Raw genomic sequence first — 22,727 nt, forward strand, 5'->3', positions numbered from 1 at the left:
GATAAGCAGCATTACTGCCTGATTCGGAACATGTGGCGTCTTCTAGGAGACGTCAGTAAACATGATGGTTCTTATCATATCTGCTATCGATGCCTCCACCGCTTTCAGAAGGAAGAGACGTTAAAGGAGCATTTAAAATATTGCGCCGAGCATTCTGTTCAACACGTGAAAATGCCGGAAGAAGGAGAAAATATACTTTCCTTAACAAACATTCAGTTTCAACATCGCGTCCCCTTTATTGTGTATGCGGACTTTGAATCTGTAATTGTGCCAATGGACAGTGCGCAGCAGTGTGAAATTGTTTCCTTTACCAACAAAATTGCACAACACCAGCCGTGTGGCTATGCTTATGTACTGATTGGCCCTGACAGCACCGCTTTGAAACCAGCGAGTGTATGCCGGAAAATGCCGCGGAACATTTTGTGCAATCCCTCATTCAAGTGAAAAAAGAACTGGTCGGGCAGCTGACGCATGTCGCTTCCATGATTTTCACTGAAAAAGACAAATAAAACTTTCTCTCAGCGACTCATTGTTACATTGTTACAAACGCGTTGGGGAAAGATAGAGTGAGAGATCACTGCCATATTACTGGGCAATACCGAGGGGCTCTGCACTCCAATTACAATTACATTCTCAATTGAAAAAGTGCATCCCTGTGATTTTTCATAATCTGAAGAATTACGATGCTCATCATATCCTTAAGGGCTAAAAAACGTGAAAGATCACGAAGTAAAAGTAATCGCAACGAGTATGGAGAAGTACATATCCTTCTCGTTAGCCAATAGGGAGGATAAAGTAAGTCTACAATTTGTAGACAGCTTCCAATTTTTGAATACCTCCTTGCAAAAGCTGGTGAACAACATGAAGGACGAAAATTTTCATATTTTAAGAAAACATTTTGGAAAGGAAGAATGTCAACTGCCACGCCGCAAGGGCGTGTATCCTTATGAGTATATGTCATCCTTCAAAAAATTTGAAGAAACATGTTTACCACCGAAAGAGGAATTTTACAGTGTTTTCGGTGAGGAACACATTTCTGATGAAGATTACTCCCATGCATTAAATGTATGGGAGACTTTTAAACTCCGTACTTTAGGAGACTATCACAATTTGTATGTTAAATCGGATGTTCTTCTTTTAACAGATGTGTTTGAAAACTTTCGAAATTTACGTATGAAAAATTATGAGTTGGACTGTGCTCACGTTATGACGTCACCGGGGCTAGCGTGGCAGGCGTGTTTAAAAATGACTAGAATTCAATTAGAGCTTCTGACAGATCTGGACATGCACCTGTTCATCGAAAGAGGTATTCGTGGAGGTATTCCCATGATATCTCACCGATGGGCAGAAGCTAACAATAAATATTTACCCCATTATGATCCAGGCAAACCATCCAGTTACATTATATATCTGGATACAAATAATTTATATGGATGGGCTGTGTCTCAACCCTTGCCTTATGGAGGATTTCAATGGATCTCACCCTCTGTCATTGATATAGAAGCCATTTTATCATCCCCTGAAGATGGAGCTGTCGGCTATATTTTAGAAGTGGATATGGCATACCCTCAGGAACTGCATGACTTACACAATGATTATCCTTTAGCTCCGGAGAAGTGCTGTATAACCACTGAAGAGTTATCCCCCTATTCAGTCTCTTTATTGCAGAAGGATGGACGAAAAAACCCAGGAAAAATACAGAAATTAGTGACTAATTTGAAAAAGAAGCAAAATTATGTGCTTCATTATAGAAATTTGAAATATTATTTGGGAAAAGGTTTAAAATTAACCAAAGTGTATAAAATCTTAAACTTTTTACAGAAGCCTTGGTTATCGCAATATATTGAATTTAATACCGAAGAAAGAAAAAAAAGTGAATACCACATTTCAAAAAAAAATTTTCAAATTGATGAATAATTCAGTGTATGGCAAAACAATGGAAAACGTACGAAATAGGGTGGATATCCAAATTGTCAATAACGTGCGAAACGCGCAAAGACTCGTCGCGACTCCATCTTTCAAGGAATTTAGAATCTTTGATGAAGGTTTAGTAGGCACTCAACGTATGAAAAATGCCATTACATTGAATCGGCCTATTTATGTGGGTTTTGCTATTTTGGAACTGAGCAAGCTGCACATGTATAAGTTTCATTACGAACACATGAAGCAAAACTACGGATCGAAAGCTGAACTCTTTTTCACCGACACAGATTCATTGACTTATTCTGTGCAAACAGAGGACGTTTATAAGCATATGAGTCGACATTTAGATTTGTATGATACGTCCGAGTATCCGAAGGAGCACCCTCTCTACAGCGAGAAGAATAAAAAGAGAATTGGCTGCTTTAAAGACGAATTGAATGGAGCACCTGTTTACGAGTTCGTCGGACTAAAAGCTAAAATGTATTCTTTGCTGACTCCCTGTGGAGAGAAGAAAACGGCGAAAGGGGTGAGCAGAACGGTGTTAAGAAAGCATATTAAGCATATAAACTACAAAGAATGTCTGTTCAATGAGACACGATCGCGAGATATGCAGTATCTAATTGGTAGTGAGAGTCATAGACTATTCACTATGGTCAACTATAAGTCAACAAAGTGACATTGTCGCCCTATGACGATAAGCGCTAGCTATTAGATAGTGTGAACAGCTATGCTTATGGGCATTATACCATTTAATTTTTTTATGTATTTAATCTATTACATTTAATTTTCTTCTTCGTAATTTGAGATTATTTAGCGTAGTTCATGTAAAGTTTAATGATATTTGGCATATTTAACTTGTATACATTAAATTTAAGGTATTTTAATGATTTTTCTTAATTTTTACTTTTGTATGGGTCTAATTATCTTTCATATTTAATGCAATTTATATATTCAGTTTTAACGTATTTATTCATTTAGTTTTCATAATTTTTTACATTTAATGGAGTTCTGTGTATATAATCTTTTTTAATTTAATGCTTAATGATATTAAGTACATTTATTTTTTTCTTTAATTTTAAGTTTTCATAACACTATAGGTATTTTAGTATAGTGTTACAGTTCGGCCTTTTGAAAAACTTATGGAAAGCTTACATAAGGTTATGCATAAGTTTTTCTGTTCTAAATTTTCGGGATTGTCGAGGTGCAATTAACTGCACCGGGTGGTGGTGGGGACAATCCTAAAAAAATATAATTTATTTTTAATCTTTTTCTTGCCAATAAGCGACTAGAGATCATGGGGTAGTCCTCTAAAGCAATCAATCGTAGTACTACCCTGTGAACTCCTTTTGTTACAGGTTCGAAACCCGGTTTTATCCCCTAAATCAAGAATCCCGAAACATTCCTATTTATCTGCTGCGCCTCCGCTTGCACCGCCTCTGAATTTGCACCGCGCACCGCCTCCTGTCGCTGAACTGTCCGTTTCCCACTACTAATGATAAATTCTGTGTGAAATTTAACTATTCTTGATTTTAAAAATAGTAAAGGTATTTAAAATATTCAATCCTTATTGCAAAGCGTTTAATTATTCTTGATGTATTAGTACTATGGAAAATGCACGAAGCTGTTAAAAATGCACTGATTAAAGTAACACGAAAAAACCCGATATTTAGCTTTTGAAATGAAATTTATCTAATAAAAGAAAATCCAAAAATTAGCACTGCAAAGATTGCCGCCGATTTAGAAGACTTGTAACAAAAGTTAACTCTGAAACTTTTCCAAGAGTCATTAGGGCACATTGATACAATGGGTGATTGGCAAGAAGAAAATTCTTTGTCAATTAGAGAACAATAAAAATTACTCCTGAGTTAGTAAAATAGATGATACACAAAGATTTATCATATTGAAGTAATGTTATATTTCTTTAATGTTTTTTTACGTTTCTTTAATGTCTTCTTTTCGCCTTCTTTAATGACTTTAAAGGTTACTAAACAATTATTTTATTCTTAATCTTTGGTTTCAATAAATGTACATGATAAATGCAAAGCATAATTAGAAGTTTACTATTATAATTGCTGACTTTGCAATGGAAATGTGTCGGTTAACCCATTAACCGCTGGTGTTGCGTTGATGCAACGGTCAAAGTAAATGAGTATATAAGTATAACTACCTAAGATATTTTATACCAGCAGATGATTTTGTGTAGGGAATATTATGAAGATTATTTGCGTAAAAAAATATTTGCCTTCAACAATCATTTTGTTTATAATAATTAATCTCATACTTTAAGCAAAATTTAAGCAAAATTTTCGACCAGGTATTTTTGCTGAAAATATTTAACGAAAGAATCGCCGTCTTTATGAGTGATCTAGTTTTAGTCAAGGTCACCGTTTATCAGAACATTACATCAGTCAGATGTTTATATTTGTGTTGGGAAGGGAGGGAAAACAGGTGTTGCGTTGACGCAAAGTCAGCAGGAAACGGGTAGTCAATCTCCTTTTTCACTCATTCCTTTCGATGTTCTTGTTCATGTTCTGGTTTTTTAAAGATGCCTAGAACGAGGTATCTTACATTAGAAGAAGCTCTTCAAAGATTTTTTTATGAAGAAACAGATGATGATAATGTTAATAATGACCAGAATGAAACTGAGACTGTTGTTGCTCCCCAGAAATTGCAGAGGCTAGTGACGAAGAAGAAAGGAATGGCAATATTTTAAATAATGATAAGGATATTTTGCCAAATTATACTGCCGGGGAAGTTTAAATTCACGTAAGAAGTAAGTTTCAGCCTTCTAAAAGCCGTTATAGTCATACTAAAAAGTTTAAAATTCAGAAGACTGAAATCTTGAAGTGGATAAAAAAGGAACTGTTAGTTATGTCTATCTAAACTTACTAAATATCACCACTTTTTACTACTGGAAATATAAAGTATCTTTTAGATTTCAGACGCGAGAATGCATTATTTCTTTTGCAAACTCCTATTGAGAGTGTAGAACTAGCCAGAAATAGATCAGCAACAGGAAGACCTAGTAAATTCAACATTCAAAACACATTGCATGGAGATGGTAGACATTTTATCGTAAAGTCCGTTGATAACAAAAGACTTTGTTCTAAAGAGTACCATAGCCAGACTGCTTATAGATGCAAAGTATGTAATGTAGCTTTACATCATGATCGTAATCAAGCTTTTCATGCTTGAATCTTTCAAATGAAATAATCTGTATTTGTAAAAGAAATACAATGTATATTTTAATATTAAATTAATTACAAGTAAAGTGATTTGTAGATTTATAAAACGTTATACAACTAAAATGTAATAAAACGTAATCCTGCGCTCCACTCAAAAGAAACATCACACGAGTACAATCCTACTCACTAAAACATCTGTAGTCTTATTCCGCTGACGTTGCGCGAACGCAACACTCGCTTTTACCCCAGGTAAGAGCATTTTTTTTTATTTTCAATGTAAATTTATGTTATAAATGCTTAATTTAATATTTGTTATTATTTTCGTAAGAAAAGAAACATTCCTTGTTTCTTTTCCTTGTAGTTTTGGCGGTTTATGGGTTAATTTATAATTGTTTTTATAAATGAACACTGTATGCAGTCTGCCTTAATGATACTTTGTCTTTTATATAACCGTAACTATATATGAATATTTCATGGTGGGAAAAAATTAAAACGCACTTCAGGTTCTTTCTTCAGTTGAAATTTTTTTATTTATAGGATGCACCGATCCCATGGGGTTCGAGAATGGAGAACTACCAGAAACACTAATCACCGTTTCGTCCACGAATGGACCAGGAACTGGAGTATCTAGAATTAGGTTTGTAGCACACTCAACTTTTACCCGTAAAAGCTTTTCCTTGTTTAAGAGTACTTTCCCTTGCTTTAATATTATTAGAAAGAATAAAGCATTTTATGTTCCTTGATACATTTTGATTACTTGCTTACTACTATAGATAGTAGATGGGGGGAAAATCACCTAAATCCAACGCATCCTTTAAAGGTACTTAACAAATTATAACGTAAAGTCATCGACAAAGAATATTAGGGATTATAATAACCGATAGCTCAAGCATTTAAACACCGAATTTATTCAAATGTTCACATGGGATCTGATATTTCCACCTTACTATCGGCTTCATTTGTCGAACGACAGATAATCTCGAAACTATATTCTATCGGTGCTGTTACACGCCTCTGGCATAAGTATATTTTTCATTACATAAATTTTTTTTGTCTTACCTCATCAAAAACAAGTCCTCCTTATAAAACTGAGGCATTAAAATTGTCTAACTCTTCCTATCAATAATCTGATATGAATCAGAGTACCTAATAGGCCATTGAATATCCCTTCGAGGTTTTCCATGCACTAATTGGAGCAAATATTAAAGTTTTCTAAGCTAAGCTGGCATAGTTCTGAAAAAAAAAAAAGAAATGCAAAACTGAAGCTTCTGGAAGGACAGGAAGATTAAACGTTCTCCATCAAATAGCAATGATGATACCATACATGAATCAGAGAGCTTAAGACATCGAAAATCATTTCGTGGTTTTCCATGCGTCAGATGGAATAAATATGAAAACAACCTAAGATAAGCAAGCAAACAGACCCTGTTTGCTCAGCTTTAAAAAAGCAAGTCCATCGGTATAAAATGAAGCTTCTCGAAGGCCAGGAAAGCTAAGCACTTTCCATCAAACCGTAGCATCGGTAATTCCATACATGAATCAGAGAATTTAACAGGGCATTGAATATCATTCCAAGGTTTGCCATGCAAAAACGTAGAGCAAGTATTAAAACCATCTAACATAAGATGAAAAACTCTAGGAATTTCTTAGCTTTTTTAAAGCTTGAGTCATTTCTATAAATTGCAACTCTTGAATAGTGCGTGTTTAACATTCTAGCGGTTTTTCTTTAAAGACCTCATGGATTTTTAATGACTGGGAGTAAGCTTAGCGAGTGATTTGAATTACTATATTGTCTTTTTTCTGGTCTATCAATCGAATTTCGTCTTTTGGGGAAATTAACAGAGGGTTTTTTTTAATATATATATAAATTTTTAGTCAAGAAAAAAATCATTCTTACCTTTAGAATTTTAAGTGAAGCTAGAGTTTTAGCGATCATTCGTTCTTTTCTGCATAAGCAAGCAATGAAATTTTATAAAATTCTTTAATCCCTTGTAAAGATTATGTTAATTTTATTAACAGTTATATTTTGAGTTAACGTTCCTTTCCTGTCAATTCTTAACTTCAACTTACTACTTTCGGCCAGAACGTAGTTTTAGAATCACGTCTGAATACATAATGAAGAAGAGTAGTATTTAACCGCGAAGTTCTTTGGTCTTAGAGAGATACCGGGTATTCTATCTGCACGCGTTCGCCTTTTTTAGGCTACTCTCTAGTAAGCTATTATCACGCTCATCCGTACTTTAGAGCCTTAAGAACTGTGCAGTCTATTAACATTAAGGGGCCAAAATTTAGTTGGAATAATAAAGGGTTAGTTTACCCTCCAACCTTGTTGTTTCCTGTCACACAAACTCAAGCGAATATTCGCTTATCAGTTCTTAAGATTCTTCACTTCCAACAGTTACTTAGAATTTACAAAGTGAGGAACTCTAGACCCTTAATGAGGACGAATGGTTTTGTACACTCATTCATATTTGCAACAGTTATTCAGTCTGCAGCAAGAACTGATAATTCTAATTAGTTGATGTAGTCTCTTGTAGGGCTCCGAAGATTGTAGCCGGCTTTTCTGTTTCCCTACGAGGATCCTGGTCTTGAGCGTCGTGGACTCAATGACTGAAGTGAGAGCGGATGAAATATTCATCCTGTACCGCTGATAGCTGGGACAAGAATAGAAGTATCTATAAAACATCGCAGAGAGAACATGGTAATCACCAGTGTCTGTGAGGTTTAATAGCTTTAAAAATGATCCTACTTATACAACGACCAAACGCGTTAGGAAAAATAAAGAGCAGCTGAATTCTTCCTACTTATTAAGTAAGACCCTTCGCAAACATTGAACAACATTGGAAAAGGAATATGTATGATTATTTAAATAAATCTATTTAACAGTCTGATGAGCATTTCTAATCGTCTCCTGATTAGAACTCATTATCATCAAAGCCTTCAATTTCGAGTTGCTTTATTCTTCCAGAAAATTTTGCTGGATCGATTTTCTTGGATGTCATGCAAAATACTCTGTATCTTCAATGCTCACAAATTAGTTTTCCCAACGAAATGAAAAACTGATTAAATATCATCATTCTTTCCACACAATTTCCTTGCAAAATATCTAATATTTTTCCGTTTTTGCAGGTTGAATACGCATGCAGATGGTGAACGTACTGGAGGATGGGTCCCTGCCTTATACGATTACAAGCCAGTCGTTCTCATTGATTTTTACGGAGAAAGAAATCTCACAGGAATTACAACCCAAGGTCAGATTATGTATGTGTTTTCATTTGTTTAGCTGCCTGTCTGTTTGGTCTTTTAGTTGTAAAAAAGCATCAGTTACAATATAATTCAACTCTGCTTCATCATAAAACAGCATTGCAAAGCCTCGATTTTCCAAACGTCGATTATCGCATCTGTCGGTAGGTTTCATTAAAACATGTTTGAGAGCATCTGGAGATGAGGTGGCGTAGATTTTGAATAAAAACTCTATTGAGAGCGATTAGATACATGTTTCTCTTCTTCAAGAGCAAATATAAATTTGTAGAACTTTAGCCAATACTTTTTCAGAAGCACGTCGAGAGCAACGCAAGAAATTATTCAGATTGCTCATGTAACAGAAGTTGTCAATTAGGTATGGAAATTGATAACGGTGACGTCGAGAACTGTTGAACTAGCACAGCAGAGAGCTGACAGTCGATAATCTTACAGAAATGCGTGAGGAAGTCATTACTTCAGAAGTTAACTCCTCACAGCCATATCGACCATGACATCACATGAAAATGCCAGGTCTCGGAGCTCAATTATAAAACAGTAACATATTTCGGAAAACATGAACTCTAAACGAGGAAAGCGCTGTAGCTGATGCAAGAAACGAAAAAAATATTAATAGCTTTTATGAAGAAGTTTCATGTGCTAAAAAGTCATTGAGTCGTCACGAGAGTTTATTAAATTTTATGAAATCATCGGCTTCAAAATGACTGAATTTTATATAGAACATTTATTTTAATATTATTTTATGTAGATGAGTACGAAAACTACGTTTTTATTACATAATTTTCTTTTAAATAAGTATGTTTTATTAAAGCTTATTTAACTTGAATTCCTATTTATTTATATGCAGAGTCATTTTGAATTCGCTTAATCTTACACGAATGTGATTTACTCGCTTTTCAACAGTACCACCTATGGCATAAATGTTTATGAAAGTAAACTGGTTTTCAAATTAAGAAATATCTGAGTTTAAAATCTGATATAAAAACTATGGCTGTGAAATTAGAAACTATCAAGAAATTCGAGCAAGCAAATTTATCTCAAAATTTATAAGCAATGGATTCTATCCAGAAGTTCGAACGAACTCATCATATATAATAAGTTGCATTTTATCCTAATTTGACAAATGGTAATTACTATTATCATTCAACATTCCATGACTTTATTTCTGTGCACTTCAAAAAACAAAAAAAACAAAACAAAACAAAAAAAAAAGCCGGATGATGCTCTATTCATGTCAATGTTTCTTACCTACCCCCAGGGAACCCTAAATGATTCGATTGATTTAATTAATTTTGCATTCAAAAAGGTCTGATGCCTTTCATCAAGTAACATTATCAAAATGAAAATATTCTATTAGCTACCAGCCATTACTATACGAAAGATGTTGTGAACTAACTGAACAACCAGAAAATTGAGTTTGAGACTAAATGGAATAAAGCATCCCAATTCACTCCAAATTAAAGGTTTTGAAAGATTTTTGAGATTCATTAAAATCAAACACTGTAATGATGGAAAAAAAAGAAAAAGAAGATGCCTCAAACATCACTTGGTTCAAGGGAATCTTCCTTCAACTACTGAAGTCAATTTCTAAAGAAATATAATTAGCGTCTATGAAGAGAGCTATAGAAAATCTTCATAAGATAAGCCAAAACGAATTTTAGCGTCAATTCAAATGTGCTTATCGGAAAAGAACTAAACGATAGTCTCATATATAAATAAGAACTTTTATAAATCTCAAACTTGCCTCGTCCTTATATGGATGCTCTTTTATTTACTTTTAATATCATCAAACTATAATCTTATAACACGAAATTAACTAGTAATTATTAGTATGAAACTTGACTAACCATAAAAGAAATATTATAACTGCGAAGGCAATATTAATTTACAAAATAAGAGTAACTTATCGTTTATTGTATTCTGAATTTTACTTGAAATAGATGCCTCTTGGTTTTAGTTGAGTAATTCATAATTATAAAAGCTTATCCCCTCTTTGAAGCTAATTCTGTCGGTTTACGTCTAATAAAATGAAAGTGTTATGTTTTTCTGTGCAATGGTATGTTGGACTTTCGCGATCTCATACAAACTGATTTACACAGATTTTGAATAGAGTTTTATTGATTTCGTGGGCGATCTGATATAGGTCTTCTTCCTAAGGAATGAATACTTTTTGTCAAGGTTTAGGAAAAAACTATACTGAATGTTGTATTTGATTTTTTTAATACATTCTCTGTTTCCATTTAATGGGTAAGTGTAAAATGTCCAATGTGATCACACCCTTCTTTAATTTTTTAAATAGGTCGGGAAGATGCCAATATGTGGGTCATCAGTTACACAGTGCAATACAGTCTTGACAACTATACTTGGATAGACGCTTATGAAATGGATACAAAAGATAAGGTAATGAATTGTTTTTAATTATCGTTATTCTTGGATGTTATGGATGCTTACAATTAGTTGACAATATTAACATGGGTATTTCGCAGTTATTGATTTGATTGAATGTATTTTGTTGCTTCAAGCAATCGTTCAAAAGATGTTAAAGAATAGTTGAATCCTAGTATAAACTTCAAAAAGTTTGCTGATTCCGTTAAAATAATTAGCGAGCGAATCCAGATTAGAATATACTGAAGTAAACTACTAAAACTCAAACTAGTTTTTTACTAAGTGGTGGAAGAAGACAAATATCATTGTCTTCTTGATAAATATTATTGAAGGCGACTCTTATTGACTTGTCAGCAGTGGCGAAGCTTGTTAATGTAGGTTTCTGTTGTTGAGATTTATTTCAGTGGTTTGATAGTGGCATCAAATCAAGTTCATGAACTAATCGTTTTTAAGAAATCAAAGCTCCTCAAATCGTTGTCTTAGGCTTAGACACTATAAGTGACAGTATGAACTCGCCCATCTTTGAAATAGAATATCTAGGAGAATCTAAATCCGAGAGTTTTTCACCCCTCGTCCCCTTCCACCAACCTTTCGAAAGGACTTTCGGATAACTTATTACAAACAACCATGCTTTCTTCGGGATTCGAGCCCGGGCTATGACAACCGACTTCCCTATCATCATACTAACAGGGTGACCTATAAGTTTTTATTAGGAAGAAAGCCAGAAGTTTTCCAAACTTCCAGAAATTTCGTATAACTTCGGCTCCACCTTATTAATAAACTAGATATTGAAAGATCTTATACTGAAGTGATATGTGAAAAGCATTGTATGCAACCTCGCAAATGTAGAGTTTGCTATTGTGTGAGGAATTTAAACAACAAAGAAATCTTAAAATATTTAATCGCATATGCGAATTTAAATTTAAAGAGGATTTGTCGTTTTTTCTGAGCAGTTTGTCATATCCTAGGGTACATTAGTTGCTCAAATCGTTACTCAAAATTTTTATGTTTTTAATTCTGTGTGTATTTACCTTTTAAAACGTAATATTTTTAAAATTTTTTGTCATACAAGAAGATACTGACTGATTTCAACAGCAAATTGACAAGGAAGCATTCGAGGAGCACGTTATAGTTTACATTTGGGTGTTCTATAGCATTCTAAATCCTTGTCCAATATTTCTCACATTTTTGCGTGAACAGTAGAGCTGGTCTACCAATCTGAAGTATTTTATCTGTCTTTTCAACAACAGCATTATATAATAGCGGCTACAGATTTCATCCTCCTTTGCATAGTGCGTTATTACATAGTTATACGGTTCATTCGACAGTAGTATGTGTTGTACAATACATTCTGCTAATTATAACACTACTGATACACTAGATAAAGTTTCAGTTCAACAGTCTATTTTCCAAAACAGGAAGATATTGAAAATCTTGTCCAATATCCAATGTCCTTTCTCCATATCAATGAAGAACCATGACAAACAAGTTGTTAGCAAAACTATGTTGCTAGCCGTTGTTTTCGGCTTCAAACCCCAAACGTCGTAATTGTTTAATTATTTCTGTATAGTTTCTAAATAAAGCATTTAAATTCTGTGGATTTGAAAATTTTCTTTAGGAATCAGATGCAAATGCCAATAGCACAAGCCGAACTGCCCTTTTCCTTCGCGGCTTCATTTTTGGTTTCTACGCCGCAGACCTCAGTTCTATCCCAAGATCACTTACGGCACATTTAAATTTACCAAGGAATCACTGGCGAATTACAACAACCTCTCACTTTATGGAGCCACGAAACAGCGGCAGGAAATCGAGCTAATGCCGTGTTTTTTACATTGACGAGTACGGACGTCATAAGAACACGCACATCTGCACACCTGGGAAAAACAATTAATGGCATTATGCGCGCCAAATCCCAACAACGGTTCAACTACACTCAAGAGCCAAACATTATGACCAGCCCTACATTTTGCGATGAACGCGCCTGGATGACGTGGAAGGCACGTGATCAGGTGGAAGTGGTATTTAACTGCTGCTGGAGAGTCTGAAGAATCACTCTGCTTCTGGATTCGAAAGTGTGACTGTTGCTGTTATACTCCCACAATTTGGTACCATCCATTTTACGGCTATTTATAATCCACCACGAAACCGACTTTCTGAAAATATGTTAAAAAACTTACTTCCTGAAGATCAGCAAGTTATTATTGCCGGAGACATGAGTGCTAAGCACCTCGAATGGGGATGTCGTCGTTCTAACACCAATGGACGTATTATGCATAATTTTATCTGCAATCATCCTGTCGCATTACATGTACTTTCTGAAGCCACTTATCGTCCTGCCTCTCCAAATCTCTCGGACATCTTGGATATTATCCTTACAAATACTTCTATCCCTATTTCCTTGGAAGTCAAGGCAGAACTTACATCTGATCATGTACCTGTCATTGCTTCTCTTGGTGTTTCTAAAGAAGACCCTCCTATTACCAGAAATAATACTGACTGGATTACTTTTCACAATATCTTAATCAAACATCCTCCTATTTTCACTTCACTTTCTACCAAACAGGATATCGATCTTGCCATTCATATCTTCACTGACAGTATACTGAAAGCTTTCAGAGATGCTACAGTTACCATTCAATTAACTAACAATAATATTCGACTTCCTCGGAGTATCAGAGACATTATCAAAGAAAGAAACCGATTGCTGAAGCTTTGGCACCGTAACTGGGACCCTGCCCTTAAAAGAGAAATCAATATTTTTAATAGAAGAATCAAGAAACTTATCACTGATTTTAAAAAGGAAACAAGAGAAGATTTTATATCTAAACTTAATATTAATGATGGTTCTCTGTGGAAGTATCTTCAAAATCTTAAAAGAAGTAGTATTAATAATAGACCTATTCATACGGATACTAAAATTGCCTACTCACTTAAAGATAAAGTCGATATTTTCGCTGAATACCTGGAAAAGCAGTTTACTCCTAATATGGAGTCTATGAATCAGACCTTTAAAGATGTTCTCGAAAACTATGTGTATTCCTGGCTTCATTCTTCTTCGGCTCATAATATCCCAAGGCTTACTTCTCCTATGGAAATTACTAATATTATTAAATATCTCAACATCAAAAAAGCTCCTGGAAGTGATCAAATTACAAATAAACTGCTTCGTAACTTACCTAGAAAACTTATCAGTAAATTCGCTAGTATTCTCAACGCTTGTCTTGCTCTCAACTATTTCCCTGATCCTTGGAAGCAAGCCAAGATCTTTCTTCTTCCCAAACCGGGTAAAGATGTGACCAAGCCTGATGGCTATCGTCCTATCAGTTTGTTATCCAGCCTTGGTAAAATTTATGAAAGACTTATTCTCACTAGATTGGAACCTTTTCTTCACCTGCTACCTAATGATCAGTACGGATTCAGAAAAAACCTCAGTACTACTCGACAACTAGTAAGAATTGTAGAATTTGTGGGATCTGCATTCCATAACAAGCAAAGTGTTGCGCTCCTTATGCTGGACGTGGCAAAAGCCTTTGACCGCGTCTGGCATGAGGGGCTCGTCTTCAAGCTTATCAACGTGGGACTTCCTAGAGAGCTCATTCTTCTGATCTTCTCCTTTTTGCAAAACCGCACTTTCTTCGTCTCTCAAGGAAATGAAAAATCCAATTCAAGACCTATAAGATCCAGCGTCCCACAAGGAAGTATTCTCGGTCCAGTACTATATCTTTTCTACATATCAGATTTTCCTCACCCTGGTTTGGACAATTACTCTCTGTTAGCATGTTATGCCGACGATACGGCGATTGCAATTAAATCCATTCAAGCTAATCATGCAATAGACAAAATGCAAAATTACCTCTATGCCGTAGAAGACTGGTGCACAAATTGGCGAGTAAAAATCAATGCTAGCAAGTCACAACTTTTAATTCTTAGCAAAACTAAGAGAAACATTGCTTTTAAAGACCTCTACCTTTTTCAGGAAGCTGTTCCTCTGGTCACAAAGGCCAAATACTTAGGAATTATTTTGAACCAAAGGCTCAAATGGTCTAATCACATTAATAGTGTCAAGAGCAAAGCCATGGGCATAATATGCAGATTTCTCCCGGTCACTGGAAAATATTCAAATCTTAGCTTGCGTACCAAAAAACATATATATACCACTTGCATTCGACCGATACTTTGTTATGCTGCTCCTGCTTGGAACACGGTCAGTCAAACTCAACTGCATCAATTACAGGTAGTGCAAAACAAATTTCTGCGCATTATTACTGACTCTCACTATCTTATCCGCAATAAACTTTTACACAGAGACTTAAAACTTGAGACGATTCCAGATTACATCAGAAGATCTAATGAAAAATTCTTCAACAAAGCTGTGCAATGTGACTTTGTTAATTACTCCCAAGTTTTTAATTATGAAATTCTCTTCGAAGATAGAAGCGTCAGACCACTTGCAGCCCACACCTTCATGGGAGGAGACGACAACTTTTTCACTTAGATCCTCAATTGTTAGCTATTTACACTTCCAATGCATCTGATTTTGATTGAAGTTCTTCTGTTGCTTCGTTGAATAATTGTATTTAAATTGTGTTGTATAGTTGTTTTGTATTGTGTTGTATTTAGCACTACTGATTGATGTTGTTTAATCATATTTGAATTTGTCATTGGAACTATTGCTGTAGTGTATCTTCTCGTATTGTTGTCATTGATTTTCATTGTCTTGGGTCCTCCTTGAAAGCTATGATCGCTCGTCACCTTTTGCGAACTTGTCCGATTGGATTGTCTTGCTCCTTTTGGTACTTCTCTTCTTCCCCTTATCTCCGTTTTCTCATCTGAGATTTTCTCCACGTCCGGATTTATTTATGTCAAGTGCCCTTGGGCTTTAATTTTGGAACCGGCAACATTGCTCTTCGCAATAGCTCGGTCAATTATAGAGTCTAAGTCTAAGTCTGAAGAATCATTCTTTCACTTACTTCTGTGTGTGATGGGAAAGGCTGCGGATCTAAGCGACTTTGATAGAGGGCAGATTGTAATGGCTCGAAGGCTCGGAACAAGTATTTCCGAAACTGCATGACTCGTAGGTTTTTCGGGATCTACAGTTGTTAGTACGTATGAAAAGTGGATGAATGACGGTGAAATCTACAGTAGACGACATGGTGCTGGATGTCCACACGCTATCAACAAAAAGGTCGCCGGAGACTGTCTCGCATGGTGAAGAAAACCCGGATCCAGACAGTGGCTCAGCTGACAGCCGAATACAGTGCAGGGCCAAGTAGAAAAGTATCGGAGCACACTGTTCAGCGGACACTGTTGGATATGGGGCTACGCAGCAAACGTCCCACTCGTGTGCCTTTGCTGACCAAGCATCATCGCCAACTGCGCCTGCGCTAAGTCCGGGAACATCGCGACTGATCCATGCATCAGTGGGAGAGAGTTGCCTGGTCAGATGAATCACGGTTTGTCATTCATCAGGCCGATGGCAGTGTCAGGATACGCCGTCTTCCAGGCGAACAGTTGCTCCCTCAATGCACAGTAGGTCATACACAGGCCGGTGGTGGCGGTATTATGCTCTGAGAGACGTTCTCTTGGGCGTCTCTGGGACCCGTGGTTGTGGTAGAGCAGACCATGAATGCTACAGGATATCTGAACATCATTGCGGACCAGTTGCACCCTTACATGGCCTCTGTTTTTCCAGCTGGAAATGGAATGTTCCAACAGGACAACGCCCCGTGTCACAAGGCTACAATTGTGTTGGAGTTTTTCCAGGAACATGATGCTGATTTCCAGTTAATGTCCTGGCCGCCTAACTCACCGTATCTCAATCAGATAGAACACATTTGGGATGTCATGGGAAGGCAGCTCAGGGGTCAAAGACCACTAATTCGCAATATATCGGATTTGCGTGACCGTTGCTACAACATCTGGTACAATCTGTCTCCGGCCATTTATCAAGGACTTGTGGCATCCATGCCAAGGCGGGTTGAAGCTGTGTTGCGCGCCAAAGGTGGCCCAACTCGTTATTGACAGGTGGTCATAATGTTTTGGTCTTGAGTGTAGATACTTAAGGCGCAAATCATGCCCTCAAGTTTTCAATCGTGACGGTTAGTTTGGTTTATTTAATTATGGCAAAGCATGTTAGGGCTATCAGCTTAAAGAGGGTGATGCCTTCTTGAAAGCTTTCAAAGGGAAACGAGTTGGCGTCCATATTACACATTGGGAAAACCACGAAAACGCTCATGCAACCAACCCTTTTGCACAGAACTGGACCCAAGTCGAACTACCACTGTTCAGCGACTTTACAACAACAAATACAGAGGCTCGGACAAGCGGATGGGAGAATATCCCCGGAGGGCGCTTTTAGTCAGTGGGACCGTCCTCGGGATACACCGGGCGCTGGTTTTCGGCGCCCCGTGCGAGACCCTTGTGTGGCCCTCAAGTTCGACTATAGATACTGGTGGACGTGGCGCTACACCAATTAACCATATGGTAAAGGGGTGATGCCCACGTCCTCCGTCGCATGTTCAGCGACTTTACCGCTCGGCTGCTGGTGGGCACCATGGTAATTAGTTGTTGTTGTTGCTTATGCTCACTTGTCTGACGTAGTCATCCCAACAAAACTCCTCGTGGCAAGGAGCGCTATGTTACGTCTGCCGTTGGAAACAGGCTTGAGCACCGTTGAGGTTGAAGTGCGATGATAATTAGTAGCATCCTCTAGTTATAGCATTGAGTTATAGTATTAAAAATTCTGCGAAGAGGTTGTATAGAGCTGCTGAAGCGTAGCGTAGAGCTCAATGCCAGAGTTCGTGGATCCAGATATCGGCATTACAGGTTGAAATTGGGTTTTTGTATTTGCGGTAGCTTGTTTGATTTCTACACCCAAGATCCAAGAGAACACTGAGGCAACAATGACGCATTGCGAGCTTTGATCAAGAGACAGCGCCACAGGACAGCTATAGTAAACGGAACTAACGAGGCTGAGTCTTTCAGAACCTTAACAGTTGGATCAGTTAGCAAATAAATTGACATATTTTAAGAGAATGGTGATGAATCACTCTGCAGCATCCAAAGAGGATTCGAAAGTCGAAAATTTTGTGTATCAAATGAAACATTTATTTGTCTAATAGGTTTTAGCTTTTAGTAAGTCTACATAAAATCAACCCGCTTATGATCATCATGTTCAAATATTGTATTACTTTTCAGGTATTTAGTGGCAACTTTGACCGGAATACGCCTGTTACTAGATGGTTTAGACATATGATTCAAGCTCGCTTCCTTAAAATCACCATTCTAGATTATCATACTAAACCAGCGCTCCGAATGGAAGTCTTTGGCTGTTTCATCCCTTACGGTAAGACCAACATGATTTGTTTACTATTTCTTTCCAAACTAGTAGAGAGGAAGTTTGGGAATGTGACTTAATGGAAAGTGTTTGGATACCGAACTGCATAAATTTTTAGATGGTTTTAATAAATTATTTTGTTTTAGATATCTTTAAATATGATTATTGTAAATAAATATATTTTCAGGATTTGAAACTGTATTACCTGAAATTTTACACACGACCACAGGTAAATATTTTTATATTGTCTCAACGATATTTTTGTTTAATATTTCCAATTTTATCACTTACTTATTTAAAGACATTACGATGCTTTTAGTGATTCTGAAATCACCGTTTAAGATACTGAATAACACGAATATTTTTATAAGCAGATTAAATATCTGTAAATGTAAAACAAACAGTCGAAATAAAGTTTTAACTTTATTTTGACTGTTTGTTTTACATTTTAGATTTTTAAAAGTTCTGAATGAACTGAAGTTTTTTGCTAGATAGTTTACGGTATTTTAAAAAGTGTTTTCAGTTGGAAACTTTGGCAGGTGAATATTTAATGATTTAGTAGACCCTTTCACATTCATTTGAATCTTTATTATCATTGTTTCGAATCTGTGCTAATGAATACGTTTCCATCTTCTTGATCAGAGATCTGCGTGCAGTACGGTCCATGGTTGAGCTTATCGGATCCGGCATCATCTTACTTAGGAGATGAAGAACCCATCGACCAGATCATAGCAGCCAGTGGTCTTTGCAAAAATCCTTACGAAATCCAATGCAGGAGCATGGTGACCCAGAAGGACTATTCTTTAACGGGTCAGTTAGTGAGATGTGATTTAGAACACGGACTTCTGTGCAAAAATGCAGATCAAAGCTCTCACCAGTGTTACAATTATGAGGTGCGGTTGAAATGCTGGACCTGCGGTAAGACCTCTTGCTTCTTGCTCTTTTTATGAATTCAAAAATTAGAAATCTCGCTCATTTTTTGAAAATTTCAAATGAAATTATAAATAATTAGGAAACTGAAATATAATGACACATATATTTTATAACAAATGCTTAAAAAAAGTTTCGAAAGGTACGAGTGTTGTACTTTGAAATGTATGTCCAAAGAACGCAATTGTAGTACGCACCATTTTATCACGTTGTGTAGAACATAGTGTATAGCACATGCTGAAAACTTGTCGAAAAAGTAACTGCCCTTTGAAAGTTCCCATTTTACGTTGAAACACACATCCTAAGAACATGGTTGTAAACCGCGCCATTTTAGCGCGCGTTATGAAGACCATTCTAACTGCTTGCAATACCATCGTAGAACGAATGATGTGCTCTTTGAACGAGCTCTAAACGATCCGATGCTACTTAAGTATATAATAAACAATTACAATAACCTAATTGCAACCGAAAGTATTCTATGTATATTCCGTTCTAATAGCCTGAAATATAACAAAATATTTAAATAGTTGTTCTCTAAGTTAACTGATTATTGGAGAGTGCGTCTATCAGATTCATGCTTATTTGATAGTAATACAAATAAATGTTGTAACTTACCTGAGAAAAACCAGGGTGACATTTTTATATTAAATATGACTTTATTATTTACATAACCATTTGCTTTTTACTTTACCATAAAGGAATCGGAAGGATATCTTTTTGTGATAGACGAGACAGAAAAAGAATCTGATGTATTCGCTCCCCTCCGATTTCAGGCACTATCTTATGTTTAACACCTACGGCAAAAACCTTCTTCTCTAAGCGGATGCAAGAAAAAGATCTCGGATTTGTCAGCGATAGGCAAATTTACGATTTTCATGGAAAACAAAATATGTTTGAAGTTTTCCACGCGTTCCATTTCTTGCTCAAAAAAGCACTCATCACAATGACAGTTCTGAAGATAGTCATTATTCTATATTATTAGCGACTTCCAAACTTTTTTTTTGCATCCTATTGTGTAAATAACAGTTACAATATGCACCCCTTTATATGCAGGTTGTATATGCATAAAATCATTTACAACAATTGTATTGTCAAAATCATCTGCCACAAATACATATAACGGAAAAGAATTCCCTTATTTTTCACTTATGTTTTTAAAGATTGTTATTAAAATTCAGCTCAAGAGCTTCATCACGCGTGAATTTTTGAGATTATTTTCTCGAAAATTAGAGAATTTTCAAAGATTTTCCTAATATCAGATTTGTCCGCGAACGTCGAACAAATTTACAGGTTTAGGAGTTCTTTTTTCTCGCATATTACCGTTATAACGTAAATTATTTTGTTGAATATTGCACCATTTTGGGCGGAGGGGAGTAGTATAGATTTTATTCAGGTCAGGAACTAAAACTGAAAGGGTAAAAATATATTTATATACTTATGCATTGTATTTTTCATCAAACAGAAATTTATGACATTTAATTTAAAATTGAACAGATGTTATGCAGCGTACTAAATTACACTTTCGGTCATTTTCTGAAGGAAGAATTTCTGACAGACACATTACTATCGCAAATGGAGGAAAAAATATATTTGAGGGTCTCTCTTGGGGAAAATTGGCGATTTTGGAGGGCCATTTCCTGTTTACGTGCAAAGCCTTCCCAAGTAAAATGGCGTGCGAAATACAATGCAAGAAACCATAATTAAAACATAAAAATTACAATCGAAGTAAACTGCATTTTAAATCAAAATAAAACAAGGAAATAACGTAAAAATGGAAATGCATGTTATCTAATCTGCGCAGTACAAAAGGAAATATCGACTTTCCTTATTTAGAAATTTCTCTGACTTCGGTGTGTGGTACACATAATTTCTTAACAGCATCCAATACCTATTTAAAATTATCTGAACTAGAATCTGCATACTGCCGTCGCCACATAAATTCACAAAAGTAAGAATCAAAAATATCCTCCGTAGTGCCCGACTGTCGATGGCATTTCTTTCGAAAATCCCTTTTTTATTACATCCCATATACCTTTGATAGTGTTGATATGAGTTTCGGTTACCACTAAACACCCAGTTTACCATCGGCAGCCATTTTACGATCACAGATCATCATTGGTGTAAAAGGCATGCGGCCTGTTGAGACCTTTACTAGTCTATATTTTTTAAGTTCTAATGGCATAAAGATGAGGAAAAAAAATCCGAACAAGCGGAAAGTCTTAAAGCACCGGGTGGGGTTCTCGTAAGAGAAAGGAGTACGACGCCATCTGTTCACTTTAGAATCTTCAGTAATGGCATATCTTTGGAGTGACGTTCATGTGGCGCCATCCGATTCCATGGGATAAAGCAATGGTATAACTTTGAAGAAGTAGACTTTCCTTGAGATAGTTTCTTGAGACAAATTCTATTTGGCATAAATACATTGAAGAGCATAAAAATAAGTTTCAAAAAAGAGAAACACTTTTGTACAGGTATATGCGCATAAACAATTCTATCGGGACTCGAACCCGTCATGGAAAGTTTCCAATTGCGTGTCTTATCTACTACGCCATAGAGCTGTCGCATGCAGAATATAATACAATATATACAAATACAGTCCACAAAACCTACTATATCAGTTACAATAATCTTCTTTGGAAGGTACGAAATAAAAACTTTTTTAAATATAAACAGAAAATAAAATGTTTAAGTGAAAAAATATTAGATAATATAAACAAGCCCTACCATTAGAATTAGGATGGATAGTGGGAGGTCTTTTATGCTTTTGCTGTATGACGTAGTCATAATTGCCCAATTTCTTAATAATTTCCTTGTTGTGTTGGATCACATTTGAGGAAGAATTTATGCGAGAATTTTAGAATTTCTGAGTCTGTAGGTTTAATCCTAAGTTCATTATGCAGAGTGGAGTTTCTTACGAACCAGGGAGCATTGGCTATGATTCTCAAGTCTTTATTTTGTATTCTTTGAATTTTCAATCTGTTCGTATGACCATTTTACGGTGAAAAGCACAAAATAAGCAACGCACTTCCTAACCGACATCCAACGCAGAAATAAGCCCTCACGCATTACAATCAATCACGCCATGATAGAGTTTTCAAAACATACACCGTAAAATACTCAAATTACCATAAATGAAACATCAGCTTGGCGATAATCTGGCTTCTTTACAGCATATTTACTCTCAGAATAAATTGTTTCTGCTCTTGATATTTATTTCATAATTTCGTATTAAAAAGCATATAACTGACATTCTTTGTTCGTTATTTGAGCAGGGATGGAGACTACCACCACGGAGCTTATTCCTCTGGAAATATGCCCCGAAGTTCCAGAATACCTCAAGGAGAACTGTCCTGTGTCCTGCCCTTACAATTCTGCATGTGACGGATCCACTTGCGTTCCTCGCATTGACTGTCCGTGCTTTAAAGACGGCAAACGATTCGAAGTAAGGCAATTGGATTACATTTTTCCCTTATTCTTTCTTATACAAATCTTTGTTAGCTGTCTTGCTTTTAACATTCTTTCTAAATCTCTTTTAAATTTTTGTTCAGTTCTTATCGCCGTGGCAATATTTTGCTAAAATGAACTGGCATGTTTTAACTAACTAATGGAATTTTATGCACAAATATAGCTTTCTAAAAAAATAAGCTTACTTATAATTATGTGGAATCTGATCTTTTTGTAATTCTCTTTCTTTTTATCTCTGGATT

The 22,727-nt window shown here is 36.0% G+C and overlaps 1 protein-coding gene across 2 annotated transcripts in view; it reads left to right on the top strand.

Annotated features, from left to right (window-relative positions):
* The window catches only part of LOC118192014 (hemocytin-like), a 342,722-nt gene that overhangs the window by 232,182 nt on the left and 87,813 nt on the right, over nt 1-22,727 (top strand). For both annotated transcript variants that reach the window (XM_085819309.1, XM_085819312.1), the window contains exons 48-54: nt 5,646-5,745; nt 8,238-8,359; nt 10,669-10,769; nt 17,952-18,099; nt 18,278-18,319; nt 18,733-19,008; nt 22,293-22,462. In XM_085819309.1, coding sequence (XP_085675435.1) covers nt 5,646-5,745; nt 8,238-8,359; nt 10,669-10,769; nt 17,952-18,099; nt 18,278-18,319; nt 18,733-19,008; nt 22,293-22,462 — 959 coding nt within the window. The remainder of the gene's footprint in view (nt 1-5,645; nt 5,746-8,237; nt 8,360-10,668; nt 10,770-17,951; nt 18,100-18,277; nt 18,320-18,732; nt 19,009-22,292; nt 22,463-22,727) is intronic.

This window comes from Stegodyphus dumicola, chromosome 1, assembly GCF_044657685.1.
Source record: "Stegodyphus dumicola isolate Sdum_Otavi_A_Nest chromosome 1, ASM4465768v1".
NCBI classification, from domain to species: domain Eukaryota; kingdom Metazoa; phylum Arthropoda; class Arachnida; order Araneae; family Eresidae; genus Stegodyphus; species Stegodyphus dumicola.